Source organism: Fukomys damarensis, unplaced genomic scaffold (genome assembly GCF_012274545.1).
Source record: "Fukomys damarensis isolate Sample0158 unplaced genomic scaffold, DMR_v1.0_HiC HiC_scaffold_1, whole genome shotgun sequence".
NCBI classification, from domain to species: Eukaryota; Metazoa; Chordata; class Mammalia; order Rodentia; family Bathyergidae; genus Fukomys; species Fukomys damarensis.
In genome coordinates, this window is record NW_022900913.1 from 59,035,188 (window position 1) to 59,054,275 (window position 19,088).

At 43.2% G+C, this 19,088-nt stretch overlaps 1 protein-coding gene across 1 annotated transcript in view; it reads left to right on the forward strand.

Annotated features, from left to right (window-relative positions):
- Positions 1–19,088, forward strand: part of Iqgap2 (IQ motif containing GTPase activating protein 2) — a 233,150-nt gene that overhangs the window by 163,953 nt on the left and 50,109 nt on the right. The window contains exons 17-20 of the mRNA XM_010619114.2: positions 11,773–11,856; positions 12,896–12,967; positions 13,416–13,485; positions 15,159–15,367. Of these exons, the coding sequence (XP_010617416.1) occupies positions 11,773–11,856; positions 12,896–12,967; positions 13,416–13,485; positions 15,159–15,367 (435 nt within the window). The remainder of the gene's footprint in view (positions 1–11,772; positions 11,857–12,895; positions 12,968–13,415; positions 13,486–15,158; positions 15,368–19,088) is intronic.

Consider the following 19,088-nt stretch of genomic DNA (forward strand, 5'->3'; position numbering starts at 1 on the left):
TTTTTTTTTTTTTTTTTTTTTGGTACCAGGGATTGAACTTGGGTCCTTGCACTTGCAAGGCAGGCCACCTAACCACTGAGCTAAATCCCTGGCCCTGTCTCTTTTTTAAAAAAGTAATTATGCACATGTTTGAAAGAAAGTCTCAGCAAAGAAATGGAAGATGTAAAGAAAATTAAGCATTAGGGCTGGGATTTAGCTCAGTGGTTCTGCCACTTGCTTCACAAGCACAAGGTCCCAAGTTCGATCCCCAGTATGAAAAAAGAAAAAGAAAAATCTAAGCAGTAACTTTAGAACTTAAAAAGACAATGACAGCTGGGCATGGGGTGGTGCACACCTGTGACCCCAGCATTGGGAGATTGAGGCAAGAGGATCACAAGCTGAGAACTAGCCTGCACAATTTAGTGACCTAGCAAGACCCTGCCTCAAAGTAAAAAAAATTAAAAACTGGGGATGCAACTCCATGTGAAGGCACTGGGTTCAGTTCCCAATACCACAAAAATAAAAACACAGTGACAGATGTGGAAAACTGCGAATAGTATCAACAGCAGAATGCAGTGAACAGAGCAATGACTTTGTAAACTACAAACTAGAACAATAGAAATGTGCAGGTCTGGACAACCAGGAAAAGAGACTGGAAAAATAATGAGTCTCAGGGATCGAGGGATTAGAAAGATTTAACATGCGTGTCAGAGGAGAGGAGAAAGGGACAGTGCTTATAAAAGTACTCAATGAAATAAAGAGTGAAAAGGAGGATGCAGCTTAGTGCAAGGGCCCTGGGGTCAGTCCCCAGTACACACACAAAAAAGCAAAAGTTATAATCCCATCTCTGGTTCTAAATGTATGTAGAAGAAATATGTAAAGGAATTCTATTATAAATGGAGGAGATATAAAGGTATGTGAAGGGAGGTAAGATTTCTTTTTATACTTTACTAGAGAGTATGTTTTTTCTAACCAGGTACTTGTATGTTCCTAGGCTAGATATATTGAAAATTAGATAAAACTAGGGAGCCAGGCATGGTGGCATACACCTGTGTTCCCAGCACTCGAGAGGCTGAAGCAGGAGGATCGCCACAAGTTTGAGGCCAGCCTGAGCTGCATAGTGAGACTCCCATCTCAATGCCCCCCCAAAAAAGACCACGCCCTTTTGCTCATCTACCTAGTTTTGCCCACTGCTTAACAAATGGGTAAGGTGATAATTTCCTCACAGTGACTCTGATGACCATGAAGGCTCTCTCAAGCCTGGAGTCATCCTGAAGATTTCCCATATTTTTATGGAATTTGTTTCATGAGTCCCTCTACAGCCCAATTCCAGTCACCTTCTCTCTTCTGGGAACCCTGAGGACTGTAGATCTGTATCCCTCTCATTTAACCCTGAAGATTGAACCAGGGTCTTTGCACTGAGTTACATCCCAGGCCCCCCTTTCCCTTTTTGAACCAGATTCTGAGTAAGTCACTAAGTTGCAGGTTGGGCTTGAACTTGCCTCGGCCTTCAGAGTGTGCTGGGATTAGCAGTTTGTGCCACCACATCCAGCTAATAACTTACTTTTGCTTGAGTTTCTTTCTTTTTTTTTTTTTTTGTACCAGAGATTGAACTTAGGTCCTTGCACTTACAAGGCAGGTGGCAGAACCACCGAGCTAAATCCCCAGCCCTTGAGTTTCTTTTTCTAAGAGCATTGTCTGTCATTTCTATGGGTGTGAATTGAAAAGGCTAGAGCAAGTTTTTCCCTAATCCTTTTTATTTCATCCTGTTTTTTTATAAACCATTATGAAGATGTATATTATTTTTTAAATGATAAAACTGAAAGGGTTCCAGAGATGCTCAACAACTAGGCCACACACACACCAAGAGGTCCAACTGGAGATTTTATTCAGGAAGCAGGAGCAGAGAGGGAGAAGGGGCAGAAGAAAGATCAAAGAAGGGAACGTCCTTTTATTATCTTTGGGCTAAGCTATTGATTATTAATGAGGGGTGAGCTACCTCTAACCTACCACAGGCCAGGTTGCCTTTTATGGGTCCAGCCCTGCAGACACAGGTTTCAACTTCTCTGGACCACTGTGGTCTTGGGGGGAGGGAAACCAGAGATAAGGGCATGAGGTCATTTTAGGAGCCAAGAAGTACCAGGAGAATGCAGCCTGTGAGGCGGCATCACAGCATACTTTAACATGATCAGTTCCCTAACATTTCCCACTCTTTGGTTTTGGATGAGAAGCGGCAGCCAGTGCAAACTACGCGCCGAGGGAAGGGGGTGGAGTGTCTGTCTTCTGTTACTACTTCCTGCTGAGTTTGGGGCGATGACACCTTCGAGGGGACGGGTGTGAAGTCTGGTTGACTGTGCTGTTTTTGAGCAGAGATGAACTGACGATGACAATAATATTCCCATTGAAGTTGTCTGTAAGATTTTTTAAGAAGAATCAAAACACACAAACTTATCAGTGAGGGAGGGGAAAGGGGCAGAATATAGTTGGTAAAGGGTCCACACTGCCTATCCCAATGTTGTCTTACATGTGTTCTGACCAAACTTTGGTGAAACATAAGGATGTCATCTTGGAACATTTCTTTAACATACCATGGCAAGGGACAGCCTTCAATATCATCTAAAAAGGCCAGGGTGAAAATGAGAGGTATACGGAATAGTCCATCCTTTTTTTTGGATGGGGTCCTCTATAGTATTTCCTTTAGGTAAGGCAGGTTGATGACAAAACAAGTGAACCAGGAGGGGAACACTGGATCCTGATGGGAACCAAGCAGTGCCCAGTGGCTCATGTGGCCAGTAGAGCTTTATGGAGGCAATTATAGGCCCTTGGCAGGTTTCTGAGGGGTTAGAAAGATAAGTGGAGGGACTGAAGGAATATCCAAAGTAATCTTGATGTATTTCACAATACCAAGGAAGCAGTGCTGTGTGGCCTTCCTTTCGTATTGGGCCCCTGACATCAGGGAGAAATGTCTCTGTGCAGTATACACAACTTTGGGGGAAATATGAAAGACGGGCAATTAATTGGAGATCATATGGGATGAGTGCCATGGCTAAGCAATTAAAGAGGCTTGAGCCATGGGCTGCGGGCCAAAATAGGCGGCCTGAATTCATTTTAGTCAAGGGGAAGCTCTAGGAACTGGTATAGATTATTCCCAGAGGTAATTATTATTAAGAGGAAGGTGAAGGCTTCAATCCCAGCTGATGTAAAGCTACAAAGAGTTCCCTGAAGCCATGCCCTAGAAACCCAATTGGTTACCTGTAGTACTGGACAAGGGTGAGGGACAAACCAAGGTAGATCAAGTAGGAGATCCTCCAGGAACTGTTTGAATTGAGCAGAAATCTGGATCTGGTTTTGGTGATGAAAGGTGGCTGCCATATGAAAGAAGTTTCGTTAGGGCTTTGTGTCTTCAGCACCAACTGATGGGCCATCTGTTGGGAGACCTAGGTAGAAAGTTGGCTAACCTGGGACTGGCTATAACGAAGAAGACAGGGAGCAATGGTAACTATGAGGAGGATACAGAAGAGAGGGCCTAGGAAGGGTAAGATCCAGGGTAACATATTTGAGAATAAAGAAAGAGGCTGTTGATCTTCTAATTGGGCTTGTCTCCTTCTGATCCTATCTTTTAAATCTCGGACTTTGGTGGTGACTATGCCTGATTGGTTTACAAAATAACAGCAATCTTCTCCTAACATTTGGCAAATGCCCCCTTGGGCTGCAGTTAGAACATCTAAGCCCCTTTGATTTTGTAATACTACCACTGCTAAGGAATTTATCTGGTTCTGTAAGGCAAACAAGGTGTCAGCCACTCTGTCCATATCTTCATTAAGCTCTTGGGAGAGAGGTTGATAAAAGTGGATGGAAGTAGACATACCTGCCAGTCCTGTCCCTAGACCTGTTTGGATTCCTGCACCTATTAAGACCGGGGCTAGGAGTGGTATTGCCCTTTTTGATCGTCTCTCAGAATTTGGTCCTTTCGATTGGGCGACCAATGCAGGAAAGGTATCATCAGGATATAATTTTAGCGATGGAGTTATAAAGGCAACATAGCAGGGGACCTCAGAGGAGGAGGAGATATTGAAACATTTATAGGCCCTATCTCCACAGATGAAAAACAGACCGGGGGGAAGACATGGGCAGTCAGTAAAAGAAAGATTAGCCTGTCAAAGGACTTGTAAGATGTTTGAGTTTAGATAGGTTTGAGAGACACAGGTAAGATTAGAAATGTCTTCTGGTGTAGGCAATCCTGTGGCATAGATCCTAAGATCTTTTGCTGTGTGGATCCTGGTGTTGTTGGCTGGGCAGCTAATGTAAAATGGCCAAGGGATCAGAAATGGGACATATGGTTTTGGGACTATGGGGAGGCACATCCAACAATCTGTCTGGCATGTGGGGATGGTGTGAAGTGTGGTATTGAAGAGGTGAAGTATTCTTTGTTGTGAATTTGATATGTACTTAATCTTGTCTAGATCAATTCCCTGATAAGGCTTTTCTGTAGGAGGCTGTGAGAACTTTATAATGGCCTGTTGTACTTGTTGGACATGGTCCTCTACAGCCCTATCTTGGACCCCTTCTCTGTCTGATGTTCCCAATTGGGGAAGTAGGGAAAAACAGGCCCAGGTGTTTTGTCCTCATCCACAGAATGAAGTATGGGAAATACTATGTGATGGCATTTTTGCCTTGTTATATCTGTGTCCATTGTAAGGACAGATGGAAGAGGTTTTGTAACATGAGGAATGGATAGAAGTACAATAGGAAAATGAGAGTGGAGGGCACTCATGAGTGTAGGCCTGAGCTTGCCACCACCCATAATTGGTGTTTCTCTTCTAAAAGCATGGTCGGGTAGTTACGCACTCTGGGGCACAGGAGGGGTCTGCGGTGGCTGATATCAGGGAAATTATGATTAGAAGGTAGCAAGGAATTAGGGAGGGGGACATTTTATGGGCTATAGGGAACATATTAAATGGGAAAGATTATAGGCAGGCAAGAAGTGGCGAAGATACCAATAATAAGATAATAAATCAAGGCAAGACAAACTCTGGAAGAAAAACTATAGGATGGAGGGGCCACCATGGCCAATCCAATTCCAAAAAAGAAGCCCCCCAAGAACAATATGCAAAAGCTAAATAAATCAAGGAGAGACAAAGTAATAAAAGCCTCACAGTATCCCATGGAAGCACTTAGATGTTCTGGGTGCAGGTGATCTCTTGTGAACCTGGATCTGTGCCAGAGGACTCTTCTGTGACCTTAGTAAGCTTTATCTTGAGAGTTCCCATGGAAGTTGCAGAGTAGGATGGAGAGGAACCTGTTGGAGTAATTGGAGAGAGAGGGGTAGACAAATAGGGTTAACACAAGAACAGTGAAACCAACCATGAAGGGACTTTAGTTTGACCGCAGTTGGGGTGGACAAAATCACTGTAAATGGCCCTTGGAACTTAGGTTTGAGGGGATCTCTTTGTTCATGAAGCAGGGCCAAGAGGACCTGATCTCCAGGGTGATAGGTAGATGGGGGAATAGACACCAGGCAAGGTAGCAATGAATCTGCCTGTTGACATATCTGAGCTCACATCTGGGCAGTGGGAAGGGGCAAGGGTTGGGGATTCAGTCCTGGTGGTAACAGAGGATGCCCAAATGTCAACTCAAAGGGGGAAATTTGAAGAGCATCCTTAGGTAGAGACCTCAACCTTAACAGAGTAAGAGGTAAAAGAGTAACCCAGTCCATGTGGAGCTCTAAAGCTAACTTAGTAAGGATAGACTTGATGGACCTGTTGGTACGTTCTACCTTCCCCAATGATTGGGGATGGAATGGAATATGAAAGTGCTAGGAAATTCCCATAAACTTAGCAAGACCCTGGGTCACCTGGGAGGTGAACTCAGGTCCATTGTCAGATTGGAAGGAGGTGGGAAGTCCGAACCTAGGGATGAGCTCTTTAAAAAGCAGAAGAGAGACAGTGAGGGCACAGTTGTTTGAAGTGGGAAAGGCCGCCTTGACCCACCCGGAGAATGTATCTATTAGCACCAGTAAGTATTTGTATTTCTTTATCTTGGGCATGTGGGTGAAATCAATTTGCCAATCCATACCTGGCAACATGCCTCTAGCCTGATGTGTGGGGAAGAGGGCGGGTCTTGAGAGAGGATTGGACTTTTGACATATTAGGTGGAAGAAAGGCTTTGGAGAAACAATCTATCTGAGGGAGAAAGAGGGATTATAGGTTCCAGAAAGGCCAAAAGAGTCTTGGAGTCAGGATGGAAAAGTTTATGTAGATAGATAAGCTGATCCCTAGTTAAGGAAAAGGCCTAAGCAGGAGTATTTGAATCATCAGAGGAGTCTGCTAAAGTCAGGGGTAACATAGAATCAGGGTTTGGGACAGCCTGTGAATTTAAGGCAGCCTCTCTTGCTGCCTGATCAGCCCTATTGTTTACCTTAGTTATCTCTGATAAATCTGATTGATGAGGCTTACAATGGACAATACCTACTGCTGATGGTAGCCTAGAGGCCTGTAGAAGTTCTGTGATGAATTTAGAATTCTGGATGGAGCTGCCCTTTGTGGAACAAAATTCTCTCTCATGCCAGATTGCTGCATGTGAGAGGAGAATATGAAAGGCATACTTGGAGTCTGTATAGATTGTAAACCGCTTACCTGAAGCTAAGACAAAGGCCCAAGTGAGGGCTATGAGTTCTGCTTGTTGGTTGGTTGTTTGTGCCGGTAAGAGTCCTTGTTCTATAACTTCAGAGTGGGAGACTATGGCATATCCTATCTTTTTTATTTTATCTTTGATAAATGAGCTGCCATCTCTAAACCAGACCAAATCAGAGGAGGGGAGGGGGCCTTCTAGAATATGAGATTCGTGGGGCAGGAGATTTTTCAAGGACCTCTAGGCATTGATGGATGGGGGCATCCACTTTAGGAGTTGGCAACAGAGAAGAGGGATTAAGGACTGCGCAGAGTTGAAAGGTCAAAGAGGAATCATGTAGAAGTGCCATCTGAAGGAACAGAACTCTACATGGGGGAAGGTACTGTAAATGTTTATAATTTAATAAATCTGAAATGGAATGATGAGACAAGACCATGTGGGGGATCCATAAGTGAGTTTTTTTGACTCCTGAATTAAGAGAGATGCAGTGGCTAAGCTTCATAAGCAGGGGACCCACCCTCTGACGGTGGAATCTAGCCGTTTAGATAAGTAGGCCACAGGCACAAATGTGGGTCCTAGCTGATGGCCCAAGGCTCCAAGTGCAAATCCCTTATTTTCTGACACATAGAGATGAAAAGGATGTGACAGATCAGGGAGGTGTAAAGCAGGAGCCTCTAATAGGGTGGACTTAAGGTGAACAAAGGGGGTGGTTATAGAAGTTTCTATAGGCTCATGGGGATCTGCCTTGGCAGCTTCATAGAGCGTAGCTGCCAGCTGGGAGTAATTGGGAATCCAGGATCGAAGATATCCAGCCATACCCAAAAAGGAAAGAAGCTCCTTTTTGGTGGTGGGTGTTGGAACATCTCGAAGAACCTGCTTTCTATCTAGTGTAATAGACTTAAAACCAGGTGTCAGGGATACCCCCAAATAAGTAACCTGTTGTTGGAAGAGTTTGACCTTCATTGGGGAAACTCGATTTCCCTTCCTGGAAATGAAATTTAGAAGTATATAAGTATCTTGTTGGAGTAGAGTTAATGAGGGAGCACAAAGGAGATCATCTACATATTGGATACATCGTGAGCCTTGAAGTTGGAGAAGGGATAAACCTTGGGCTAGAATTTGGCCAAACAGGTGGGGACTGTCCCTGAAACCCTGAGATAATACTGTCCAGGTTAATTGAGCAGATACGTTAGAGAAAGGATCAGTCCAGGTAAATGCAAAAATGTCTTGAGAATCTCTATGTAAAGGGATTGAAAAGAAAGCATCATTGAGACCTAGTACTGAGAAATGAGTGGCATTATATGGGATTGAGGACAGGAGAGTGTAGGGATTGAGTACAACAGGGTGAATAGGGACAGTGGCGGAATTAATGATTCGGAGGTCTTGAACTAAGTGATATGTTCCATTGGTTTTTTTTATTGCCAAGATGGGGTATTGAATGGGGAATTGGTGGGTCTTAGAAACCAAACCCCTTTTGTAATAGGCTATGTATGATGGGAGCTAATCCTTCAAGGCTTGTACGAGGGAGGGAATTTTGTGCCTGATTTGGAAATCATGAGGGGGTCTTTGAGGAAAACTTTAATTGAGGCCATTTGGCCATTGAGGGAGATTGAACATCCCATACCTGGGGTCCACAAGGGAGGGACTAATTGACCATTTAGATGCAGAGACCAGAGGTTCAACAGCTTGGGACAACAGGAGACAAAAGGAAGACATTGGAGTGCTGCAAGGGCTAGGCATAGAAAATGAATGGATGCCCCAATTTGGGATAAGATGTCACGACCTAATAAAGGAATGGGACAGGATGGGAGGACTAGGAATGAATGAGGAAATGAAAAGTCACCAATTGTGCATGACAGTAAGGGAGTCTGTCGAGGGAGATGTTTTTGACCTTCTATCCCAACAATACATGTCTGAGACAGGGAGGAAGGTCCCCCAAATTCTCTCAATGCAGAAAAGCTGGCACTAGTATTCAATCAGAAAATAATGGTCCTACCTGCCACAATTAAGGTTACCCTGGGCTCCTGGGCGGTGATCCGTGTTGGGCCAGTTGTGCCAGGGCCTCTTCATAGCCCTTCAGCTGCTGCCAGACCTATCAGGTCATCACTCTGGGGAGTGGCGGGGCTGGCGGCTCGATGGCAGGTGGATGCCAGGGGGCAGTCAAGACCCCAGTGTCCCTTCTGATGGCACCTAGGGCAAGGCTTTGTAGGCACTCTGGGATTTGGACACTCTCTGGACCAGTGACCCTCTTGATTGCACTGGTAACAGGTGGTTGAGGGGACCCCCTGAAGGGTCCCTTTCCTTGAGGCAGTTGTGGCTTGGCAGGACTGAAGGCTTGTGCCAATAATTGGTACTTTTTGGTGGTCTTGAGATCGTCACGGCCATGATAGACTTTGAATGCTAAAGCCAGAACCTCTGCAGGGGGAGTCAAAGGCCCCCTTTCAAGCTTTTTAAATTTAACTCTAATGTCAGGGTATCTCTGAGAAAAGAAATGCATCATAATTAATCTCTGGCCATCGACAAACTCAGGGTCAAGTTTGGTGTGTTGGCGGAGGCCATCAGTTAGCCTTTGGAAAAAGGCAGACGGATTTTCATTTTTATCTTGTATAATTTCATTAAGGTTTTCATAATTTATAGACTTCATAGTGGCTCTGCGGAGCCCATGAAGGAGACAATTAATGTACCTGTCTTGAGCTTCAATCCCCACCGTGGTGTTGTAATCCCATCCTGGGTCCTGTTCCAGGACTGCGGCAGCACCTACCCAATGGTGGTCATTTGTCAAATGCTCCTGATCTGCATGAGCACGAGCCTGATCCAGCACTCTTTTGCCTTCTTCAGGAGTTAAAGTATTGGTGAGAACAACAAAAAGATCATGATAGATTAATGATATGACTGTCAAGAGTTAAAATTGTTTTACGAAGGTTGTTGGATCAGCAGTAAAAGAACCAAGTCTGGCTTGGATGAGAGCTAGTTCAGTCATGGGGAAGGGGATATGAACATGGATGATTCCTTTAACCCCTGCTACTTCGCCGCGCAAGGGCGCCATCATGTGGCTCATATGTGACTTGGAACGAGTGAGAGGTGGGGTTGGAACATGGGGCAGAGCGGTAGGAAGTGTTGAGGAAATGGGAGGAGTAGGAGGTCTAGGAGGAGAGGAGGAGTCTGATGGGGGAGGGGGAGGAGTGGGTTGGTTTCCTGGTGCCCCGTATGGGGGAGGGTCATTGGCTGGGTCCAGCTGGTGTGAGGAATGAAGAGGGAGGGGGTTGGCAGCCGGGGAGACCTTGGGCTAGCAGAAGTGTGGGAGGAGGTGATAGAAGAGACAGTCTCTGGGCAGTGGAACAAAGAGAGGGCTGGTTGCTAGGATAAGAAAAACCCTGGACATATGGAATCTCCGACCACTTTCCTTGATGCTCACAAAAGTTATATAGGTCCCTAATTAGACCCGGTTCAAGGGAGCCATTAGGTGGCCAGACATTTTGATTGTCTAGTTGATATTGGGGCCAAATTTGAGTGGATAAGCGAATTAGCCACTTGGGTTTTAGGTCAAGGCCCTCCAAATTCCTGAGTAAGCATCCCAAAGGAGAGTCTATGGGTATGGAAGAGCCAGAGCCCATGACTACCAGGACAGGAGGTTATCAGAAGTCCAGACATCTCCGAGAGTTCTGATAAGACCCCCTCTTTTTCTAGACCCTGTCTAGAAAGCTGAAACTCGGTCTCTTGTGAAGGCGTCCCTCGCACAAGATAGGAGTTTATGGGGAGTTAAGTCCCGACTTAGCTCAGTTGAGTACTGGACTCAACACAGCAAACCCGGTTTGCCAAAACTGAGGGACAGAGGGCCTGGGCCCTGGCCTTGTCCCAGACGTGGTCCTCCTGGGTGGTCTAGGACTCTGGGATCTCCCGCTATCCTAAAGACGTCTCAGAAGGGGAAACTTAACCAATATCCAGTGTAGGCCTGAAGATAGATGGATCCGTGTTGGCTGTGAGAACGGTGCCCACAAAGGTGGTCGCGGACGTCGGGTGGGGGCTGAGTTGGAGCATCTTGGTATCTGGGTTTCGGGTCCCCAGGTATTTTAACCTGTGGGCCTGGCAATCCCAGATCCCACTTCTGACACCAATGAAAGGGTTCCAGAGATGCTCAACAACTAGGCCACACACACACCAAGAGGTACGACTGGAGATTTTATTCAGGAAGCAGGAGCAGAGCGGAAGAAGGGGCAGAAGAAAGAACAAAGAAGGGAAGGTCCTTTTATTATCTTTGGGCCAAGCTATTGATTATTAATGAGGGGTGAGCTACTTGTAACCTATCACAGGCCAGGTTGCATTTATGGGTCCAGCCCTGCAGACACAGGTTTCAACTTCTCTGGACCACTGTGGTCTTGCGGGGAGGGAAACCAGAGATAAGGGCATGAGGTCATTTTAGGAGCCAAGAAGTACCAGGAGAATGCAGCCTGTGCTGGCGGCATCACAGCACACTTTAATATGATCAGTTCCCTAACAAAAACTCCATATTTTATTATTGAATGAGTGAGGTACATTAAAATATGTAGGCATGAAAATAAATTTACAAACATAATTCAATGTTTGCATTTTCACCTTTAACAAGGAACTTATATTTCATTTCTAATTTGAAAAATAAGATGCATGAATTAGGTTTCAACAAAAAGACAGTCATAGATAGAGTGGAGTAATTGATAACAGTTACAGATTTAATCCTTCCAAAAATACTAGCTGTGTCACGAGTTAGTGCAACAGTTTCCATTCTGGACCACTGTGGACCACATGTAGGCATAAAGATACTGGTGGTCATTATCTTCCATTATTTGTGTTGTTACCAAATATCAGTAACATCCATTTAATACTGTGGCGGGGGGCTAAATTCTGTTTAATTATTGCTTGTTGACATGCAGGACTTTGCTAAAGTAAACTTTCAAGCAGGAAACTGGAGGCCTACCTGGGTGGCCCCTGCCATCTTGGATCAGAACCCAGAAGCAAGCTGGTGTGTGTTCTGCCTGGCTAACGTCCACCCACAGAGATGGGCCCCAAGGAGATTTGGAGGGGAGGGCCCAAAAGTTCTGACCCAGTGCCTCCTGAGATGTACTCCATGCTGGCACTTTCTAAATCAGTAATTCTTATCAGTAATTCTGTAACCTGTCTTTTCCTTAGGCTTTTTGGAAGACATATAAACAACGGAAGGCATACCTGTTAAGACGGCAAATGTTCGCTAGTAATGTTGATTCTATTGTGAAGGTAAATATCCTTTGCTACCATATCAAGTGCTTCAGCTTTTCCCCTCACTTTGTTTTGATTCTGGAAGGCAGAGTTGTGGAAGTGGTGTGTATGAGCTTTGAAGTCAATCCTAACTCAACTACTTACTCAGTAGATCATCTTCAGACCAGTCAAGAGAGCCAGTGTAACTGGTTCACATCCTTCATGTGATTAGGAGAATCAAATGTGAAGTGTTGTATAACCAATAGATGTCTAGAAAATGTAGATCAACTATTTAAACTCTTGGAGGAGCCAGCCCAAGTTCCTCTTAACACGCAAAGCAGTGACAAGAAGAAGCAGAGCTAGTTTAGGAGCTGTGTTCAGGTGTTGAGTGCCTCAGATCCGCCTTCCTCCCAGGCAGATAGAGGAAGAAAAGGCTGTGTGGTGACCACTCTGCCGGGGTGAAAAGCCACAGGACTATGCAAAAATGAGCTTGTAGAGATAAATTGGGATCAGATGAGATTAGTTTGAAAACTGTTTTAAACTGGGAAGTCAGAGAATGATGTGATCTAGATCCACAGTACAGTAGCTTCTTGATGAAACACTGTCCTGTGTTCACCATTGAACACAGGCTTGAGCCCTCTGAACTCTTGATAGCAGGTGGCCCCTCTGGAGACCACTTGCGATGTTTTTCTACAGAAACCTAAAGGCTACTGTATTTAAAAGATAATGGAGATGCCCTGGACAAGTTTAATTTGATACAATGACTTACTGCAACTTTTGGCAAATGCCTTGCTCTCTTGGCTTTTATCTGTTGAGATTAAAACAAAATAGTACAGAGCTACCTTACATCCCCACCTTTCTTCTGTTGAGGTGTTGAGATGAAGGGTAATATAAAGTGCTTTGAATCCCTCTAAAGAAGGCAGTGGAAGTGGGGAGTGAAGGATAGGCTTCAGATGCTTATATATAGCAGGCTGCTAATTTCATCCAATAAGATATCGTTATTTTTAGTAAGAGTACATACAATTATATTGACTGTTGTTTGATGATTACCTTGATTTCTGTTTTTATTTGATTTTAGATTCAATCCTGGTTCCGAATGGCAACAGCAAGGAAGAACTACCTTTCACGACTGCGGTATTTCAAAGATCATGTAAGAAAAATGCATGTGGGTTTCTATTTGGGCAGAGAGAAGACTCCAGTGTTGTATGTATGTATAGCTTTCCTTACTGCTGACTGAGCACATCGAAGTCCACAAGAGGGATTTTTCTATAGTCTTTAAAGAATAGCTGTGTGGACTTAGATTGTGTTATCTAAGTTCTGTGCTACAACTTCTTTCCCTTTTTAGATCTCTTTATTTAAACAGAACTTTTGTGTCTTATTTCTACTTGGAGCTAACTTATATGACCCCATTCTTCAAAGAGAGAGAGAGAGAGAGAGAGAGAGAGAGAGAGATACATTGGAACACTACATCTGAATTACCTCAGATCTTAGATCAATCTTAGATCTTAGACAATATGTCAGTTCCTTAAAGTTCTAAATTATAAGGTAGTGGAGTAGATGAGATCTGTGTGATCATGACTTTCTCGATTTTTTTGCAGAACAATGAAATTGTGAAAATACAGTCTCTACTGAGAGCAAGCAAAGCCAGAGATGACTACAGAACCCTGGGTAAGCAGGAACGTTTGGGGACAGCCCAATTCCTTCCTAACCTAAGACGAGTTCTCTCCAGCCCGGGCTTCAGAGGCTGCTCTAGGAACAGAGGACAGTGCCATTGTCCGGTGGACTTTGTCATCTCAGGCTCTAGTTCTAAACAGACACAGTGGAAGGGATAAGAAGAATGGGTTTCATTTCTTCTTCAAAAAGAATGGTGATGGCATGAATGCACTTATTTTACATTAAATTTGCAATCTAATGCAAAAAAGTTCACCAGAAGATAAGCCTACATTGCAGCTGCTTGCTTTATTAACTGGCCTATGTTTTCCCTCTCACTTTGAAGATAAAATATATTTATATAAGACATTTTAGAAATGAGAATAAAAAGTAAAAAAGCTAACCAGTCTCATCTCCCAAAGATGGTAAACACATGATCCAAGGTCATCTCTCCCATGAAGGTCATCAGAAGTAGAAAATAGAAACATACATAACTCTGGATTTGGTTGTTCTTGCTGACTTCACACTGTGGTTGTGTTGTTGGCTTAACTGTTCTTACTCCTTGAGCATCAAATCACCATGGGACCAAGCAAGAAGTCCAGGGAAGAACAGCTAGGGCCCCAGGTGGGAAGGAGATGGGCACTGAGGGTGCTTGAGCTGGACTGAGCTCTTTCAAGTCACATTTTTAAATTTTTTTTTTGTTACTCTGTTTACATAATGATTGTATTAATCGTGGGGATCTGATCCATGTATGTGATACATCTCAATTCTTCTTAAGTTCCCTTTCCCTCCCCTCTGCCACTGTTACTGTGTCTAATCGTTATTCATCCTTGAGGATCCAGACAATTTATTCTCTTTTTTTGTACTAGGGATTGAACTCTGGTCCTTGTGCTTGCGAGGCAGGCAGTGGAACCACTGAGCTAAATCCCCGGCCCCAGACAGTTTACTGTTAACAGCTTACCTGGAGTTGTTCTCACTAAGCACATTAAAAAAGATATTTTTAAGAGTCAAAAGTGCTAGAGAATTAAACACAAAGTTGAAGGTATTCCAGGAAAACCCTCCTACAATTATCTGAGAATTTTCCTCTCAGTGACTGAGGCTGGCCTCTAAGTTTTGAACAGTCTCCCTTGGTCCATCACAAAAGGACAGGGACCAAGTTTCAATTTCTAACATCATTTTACTTCTGCCAGACATAAATATTCACTCCACTCTTTCTGGACTTGATCCTGTTTGATGTTTACAGTCATTCAGTGACCTTTTAAAATTTACTTTCACCCAGTTCTGGCTCCCCCTCAAAGGTCTTCTAGATTGAGAGAAACCACTTTCTGCTTCCTGCAGCAAGAACATAAACCTCTTATCTGGCTCGGCCACAAAGTCTTAGGGGTGAGATCACTTGCATTAACTCTCTTTCCCAGGTTCCTCATCTTGTCTCTGCATGGGTCCCTGGAAGAGCATGAGAGGTGGCTGATAAATGAACATTAGATAACTAGAAAACACTGGCCCCAGGCATGACGAGTTCTGTGTATTTGTTAATATGATCGGTTTTCTGGCCCAAACTTTATTTGATGGGAAATGATTTGTTCCACTGACCATATACTTTCATTGGTCAGTTTTTCTGGTGATGCTTTATTTACAGACCTGTTTTCTCTCCCCAAGCTTTCCTAATTAAAGTATGCCTGTTCTTACTGCAGTTGGCTCTGAAAACCCACCGTTAACAGTAATCCGCAAATTTGTGCACCTATTGGACCAAAGTGACTTGGATTTCCAGGAGGATCTGGAGGTAGCACGATTGAGGGAGGAAGTGGTGACCAAGATCAGGGCCAATCAGCAGCTGGAAAAAGACCTGAACCTTATGGACATCAAGATTGGGCTTCTGGTGAAGAACAGGATCACGCTAGAGGTCAGTGGGCTCGTGAGACGGTGAGGCGCTAGGAGTGAAAAATACAATGTGTATCAGCAAATACAGTGAATTTATTTTTTTATCATAGTAAAGACACACTGCCATTAATTCCCTCAAAATACCCTTCTCTCACTTCAAACTCAGCCCGTCATTCTTGGCGCTTTACAAAGTCCTCTTTTATGAGTGTCTTTAGCTACACTGTAGTGGCTGCCTTAGGGCTCTGATTCCATTCAAAATGTTTACCTCTCACGGTCATTTTGACTTCAGGGGAGAGCCAGGGTTTCACGCTGTCAGATCTGCTGAATGAGGTGGATGAGGACTCACCGTCCTTTTTACAAGTCTGCCTTTCTGTGGGATGGCGCTCAGCAGCATTCACTGTACTTGTGATCACATCTTGTAAAGATATGCAGAGGGCTTCCAGTGCTTCAGAAAGTGGCAAAAATGATGATGTGTTCAAAGTGAGGGGGAATGTTGTGAGTTGGATTAATCACAACGTGTCTTTCATGGTATTAATTTTTAAATCTAAATATTCATTATATATTAAGCTCATACCTCCTATGCTCAGGATGCTTCAGTCCAGCCAAGTCCATTTTGATTCTAGAATTAGTTGTCCAAAATGCATGTATCATTTTGAATACAACTTAGTTGCCCTTAGACCTGTCAAATTCGGTGCCCTCAATATATGATATCTAAGGCTTCTTTACTATTCTGAAATGAAATTTATGTATCATAAAACCTACTTATATATGCACCTTGCTAGGAAAACCAACACATCTATGTAAACAGAAAAGAGAAATAAAAAGAAAGTGGCTCATAATAGAAAACACATGTTTTAATTTGAAAATCTACAAGCCCAGTGATATGTTTTTAGCAGATGTTGCCTTAATTTGTTCACTCTGTAATGCATATGTCAACACACTTATTTTATCCCATGAATATATATCACGATCACAAGCCTGGTGATACTGCAAAGCATGGTAAAGCTACTGAGTGGTAGGGACACTCTCCAAATCACCCCAGTCTGAGGACTCTGCACCCGTATGGGAGGAGGGGTGGAGCCAGCAGAACCTTGTTTTCCAAAATGAAGAACGGCCCTTGTAAAGTTCAGAGTTACCCAAGCATGCTCAGCCCTGAATAGACACAGAGATGCAGTCCTAGAAAACTCAAGTGTGTACAGGAAAAATCTCTGGTGCATAAATGTAAACTATTTAAACTCTAGGCTTGGGCCATACAAAGAGTCTTGCCTACATGAATGACGTTCATAAGCCCTATTAGGCAACATGGGGAGCAGTTATTTACACAGGAGCCTTACAAGTTACTGGCCAGCAGAGCATGTGCCGTCCTCGGTCCCCACCCACTCAAAACCACAAAGACCTCCATGGAAGATGTCCGAAGACACCCCTACATTTTTCAAAATGCCCCTACAGAGAACACCACATCCATTAATGGTCTTTAGAGAAATGCTACCAGGGATCCATATGTGTGTGTGAAAACTGCTGGTGTCTGAGGAGCTCTGTGAAACAATGAATAAAGTGACATTTTTAACCAAGAACAGATGTCTAGGGTAAAACCTCTCTCCTTATTCCTCTTGCTTTCCAATATGCTGTTTTGGGGCCAGGGATTTAGCTCAGTGGTGCTACCGCCTGCCTCGTAAGCACAAAGACCTGAGTTTGATCCCCAGTACAAAAAAAAAAAAAAAATGCCGTGGTTTTCAGAAAACAGACAGGTCAGGAAGGCTTGGGCAGGGCTGAGTGTGTCAGAGTGGAGAACCCATGACCAGTGTCCCACTTGTGGGTCAGGACAGCTAGCAGATGAGCAATCTTGCGTCCCTGATACACAGGCGGGTGAGGCCCCACTGAGGCCTCCAGACCCTGTAAGAGTCCAGGGAGATGGTTGCAGAGAAACTAAGGGAAATAGAGCAATTTGTAAAATAGAATATGATTGTGTTTTATAAAAATTCAAAAATAAAAATAAAGTTTATTCTCTTTTTAACCATGCTTTCCTAACTTATCTGGAATACTTATTTTTAAAAATCATGTATTTAGGCCCAGGGATTTAGTCAGTGGTTCTGGTGCCTGTCTCACAAGCACAACGGCCTGAGTTCAATCCCTGGTACCAAAAAGAAAAAAAAAAAAATTCATGTATTTGTATTAGGTGATGCAGATGAGAGCTTTTAAAGCATGATGTATTCCAGAAAGTCCTTCCGAGAATGCCTTTTACAGTCTTAAACTGCGGCTGTACTTTATCCCCTTCGAGATGTAAACAGGAAATATCTTGCCTTTTTAAAATGAAAGTTTAGTTCCAAATCAGTACATAGTTTAAATACTTTGTATCTTGTGGAATACAACCTCGGCAGATTTCCAGATGGCTGTGAAGACTTGAAGTTTTATTTTGTTTTTTAAAAAGACATTTATTGCTGGATGTAAGCTCTCTGGAAGGCTGAGGCAGGACAATTTGCATGTTCTAGCCTAGCCTGGGCAACTTAGCTAGACCTGTCTCAAAACAAATTTTTAAAACGCTGAAGATATAGCTCAATGCGAATGCCCTGAGTTCACTGAAAAGCCCATCACTGAAGGAAAAAAAAAGTATTTATTATTAATTGATAGAATTGGGAAACAAAGTTAATTTGGGGGGATCATGGAGGGTAACAGTTGCCTGTAATGTCAGCTCTTGAGCAAGCTGAAGCAGGAGGATGACTTGCACATAGGTGATCCGGGCCAGTCTGGGCAACACAGTAAGACCCTGGCTCAAAAAATAAATAAAGTAAGTTAATCTTTCAAACACCAGATATGTATCCAACAACTTTAGAAGTCTTCTGATTATCAAATAAGTAGACTTTTGTCATAGATAATGGCATTTTTTAGTTTAATGGTAAATACAGAAGAATTGAAGCTTCATATCTAGAAGTATTGCAAGAGTGGAAACAATCTTAAATACATGGAGAACTATAGAATTAGTGTAATATGTACATTACACATTCACAAAAATAATGTTTCGCATAATACTTAAGGACAAGGAAATGGTTTGTAATATAATAGAAAAGAAGGTAGTACCTAAAATGATTTCTTTTACTATAAAAGAAAATTTACCAAAAAGCCAAAAGGGGGAAAAAAATTGATTTTTCTTTGAGCAACAATGTTAGATTTACCTTCTTTATCTTCCTTCCTTCTTAATAGTGAAATTTGTCTAGTAAAACAAACAAACAAAAAAAGATATTAGAGGGAAGTGGCTTAGTTCTTATAGATCAGTGGTGGCAAACCTAGGGCACACATGCCGCAAAGGTCTGTTTGTACCATTGAAAGCTCTGAAAGGTTTGTCGTTGCTGTATAGATCAACTCCAACTCTATCACTCTGGTAGCCTTAAGGTTCCTTACAATTCTTTAAAAAAATAAGCATTCCCACCAAAAACCTCAAATCAGTGAGTTAGTGAAGAGACTCACACTGGCTTTAGGCACAGAGAACGGCTTGGAGAAGAATGCATGACAAAAGAAGTCAATTCAGCAGAGTAGAAAAAATATGGACCTAATCTAGCTTGAAGGAAAACTTAAATGGGAACTGAAAGTAAATCATTAAGTGCTCACATTTCCACTGATGAATTTGATGTACCATTTTCAGAGCCCAGACCATGGGGCAGGGGATTTAGCTCAGTGGTTCTGCTGCCTGCCTCGCACATGCAAGGATCCAATTTCGATCCCTGGTACCACACACACACAAAAAAAAA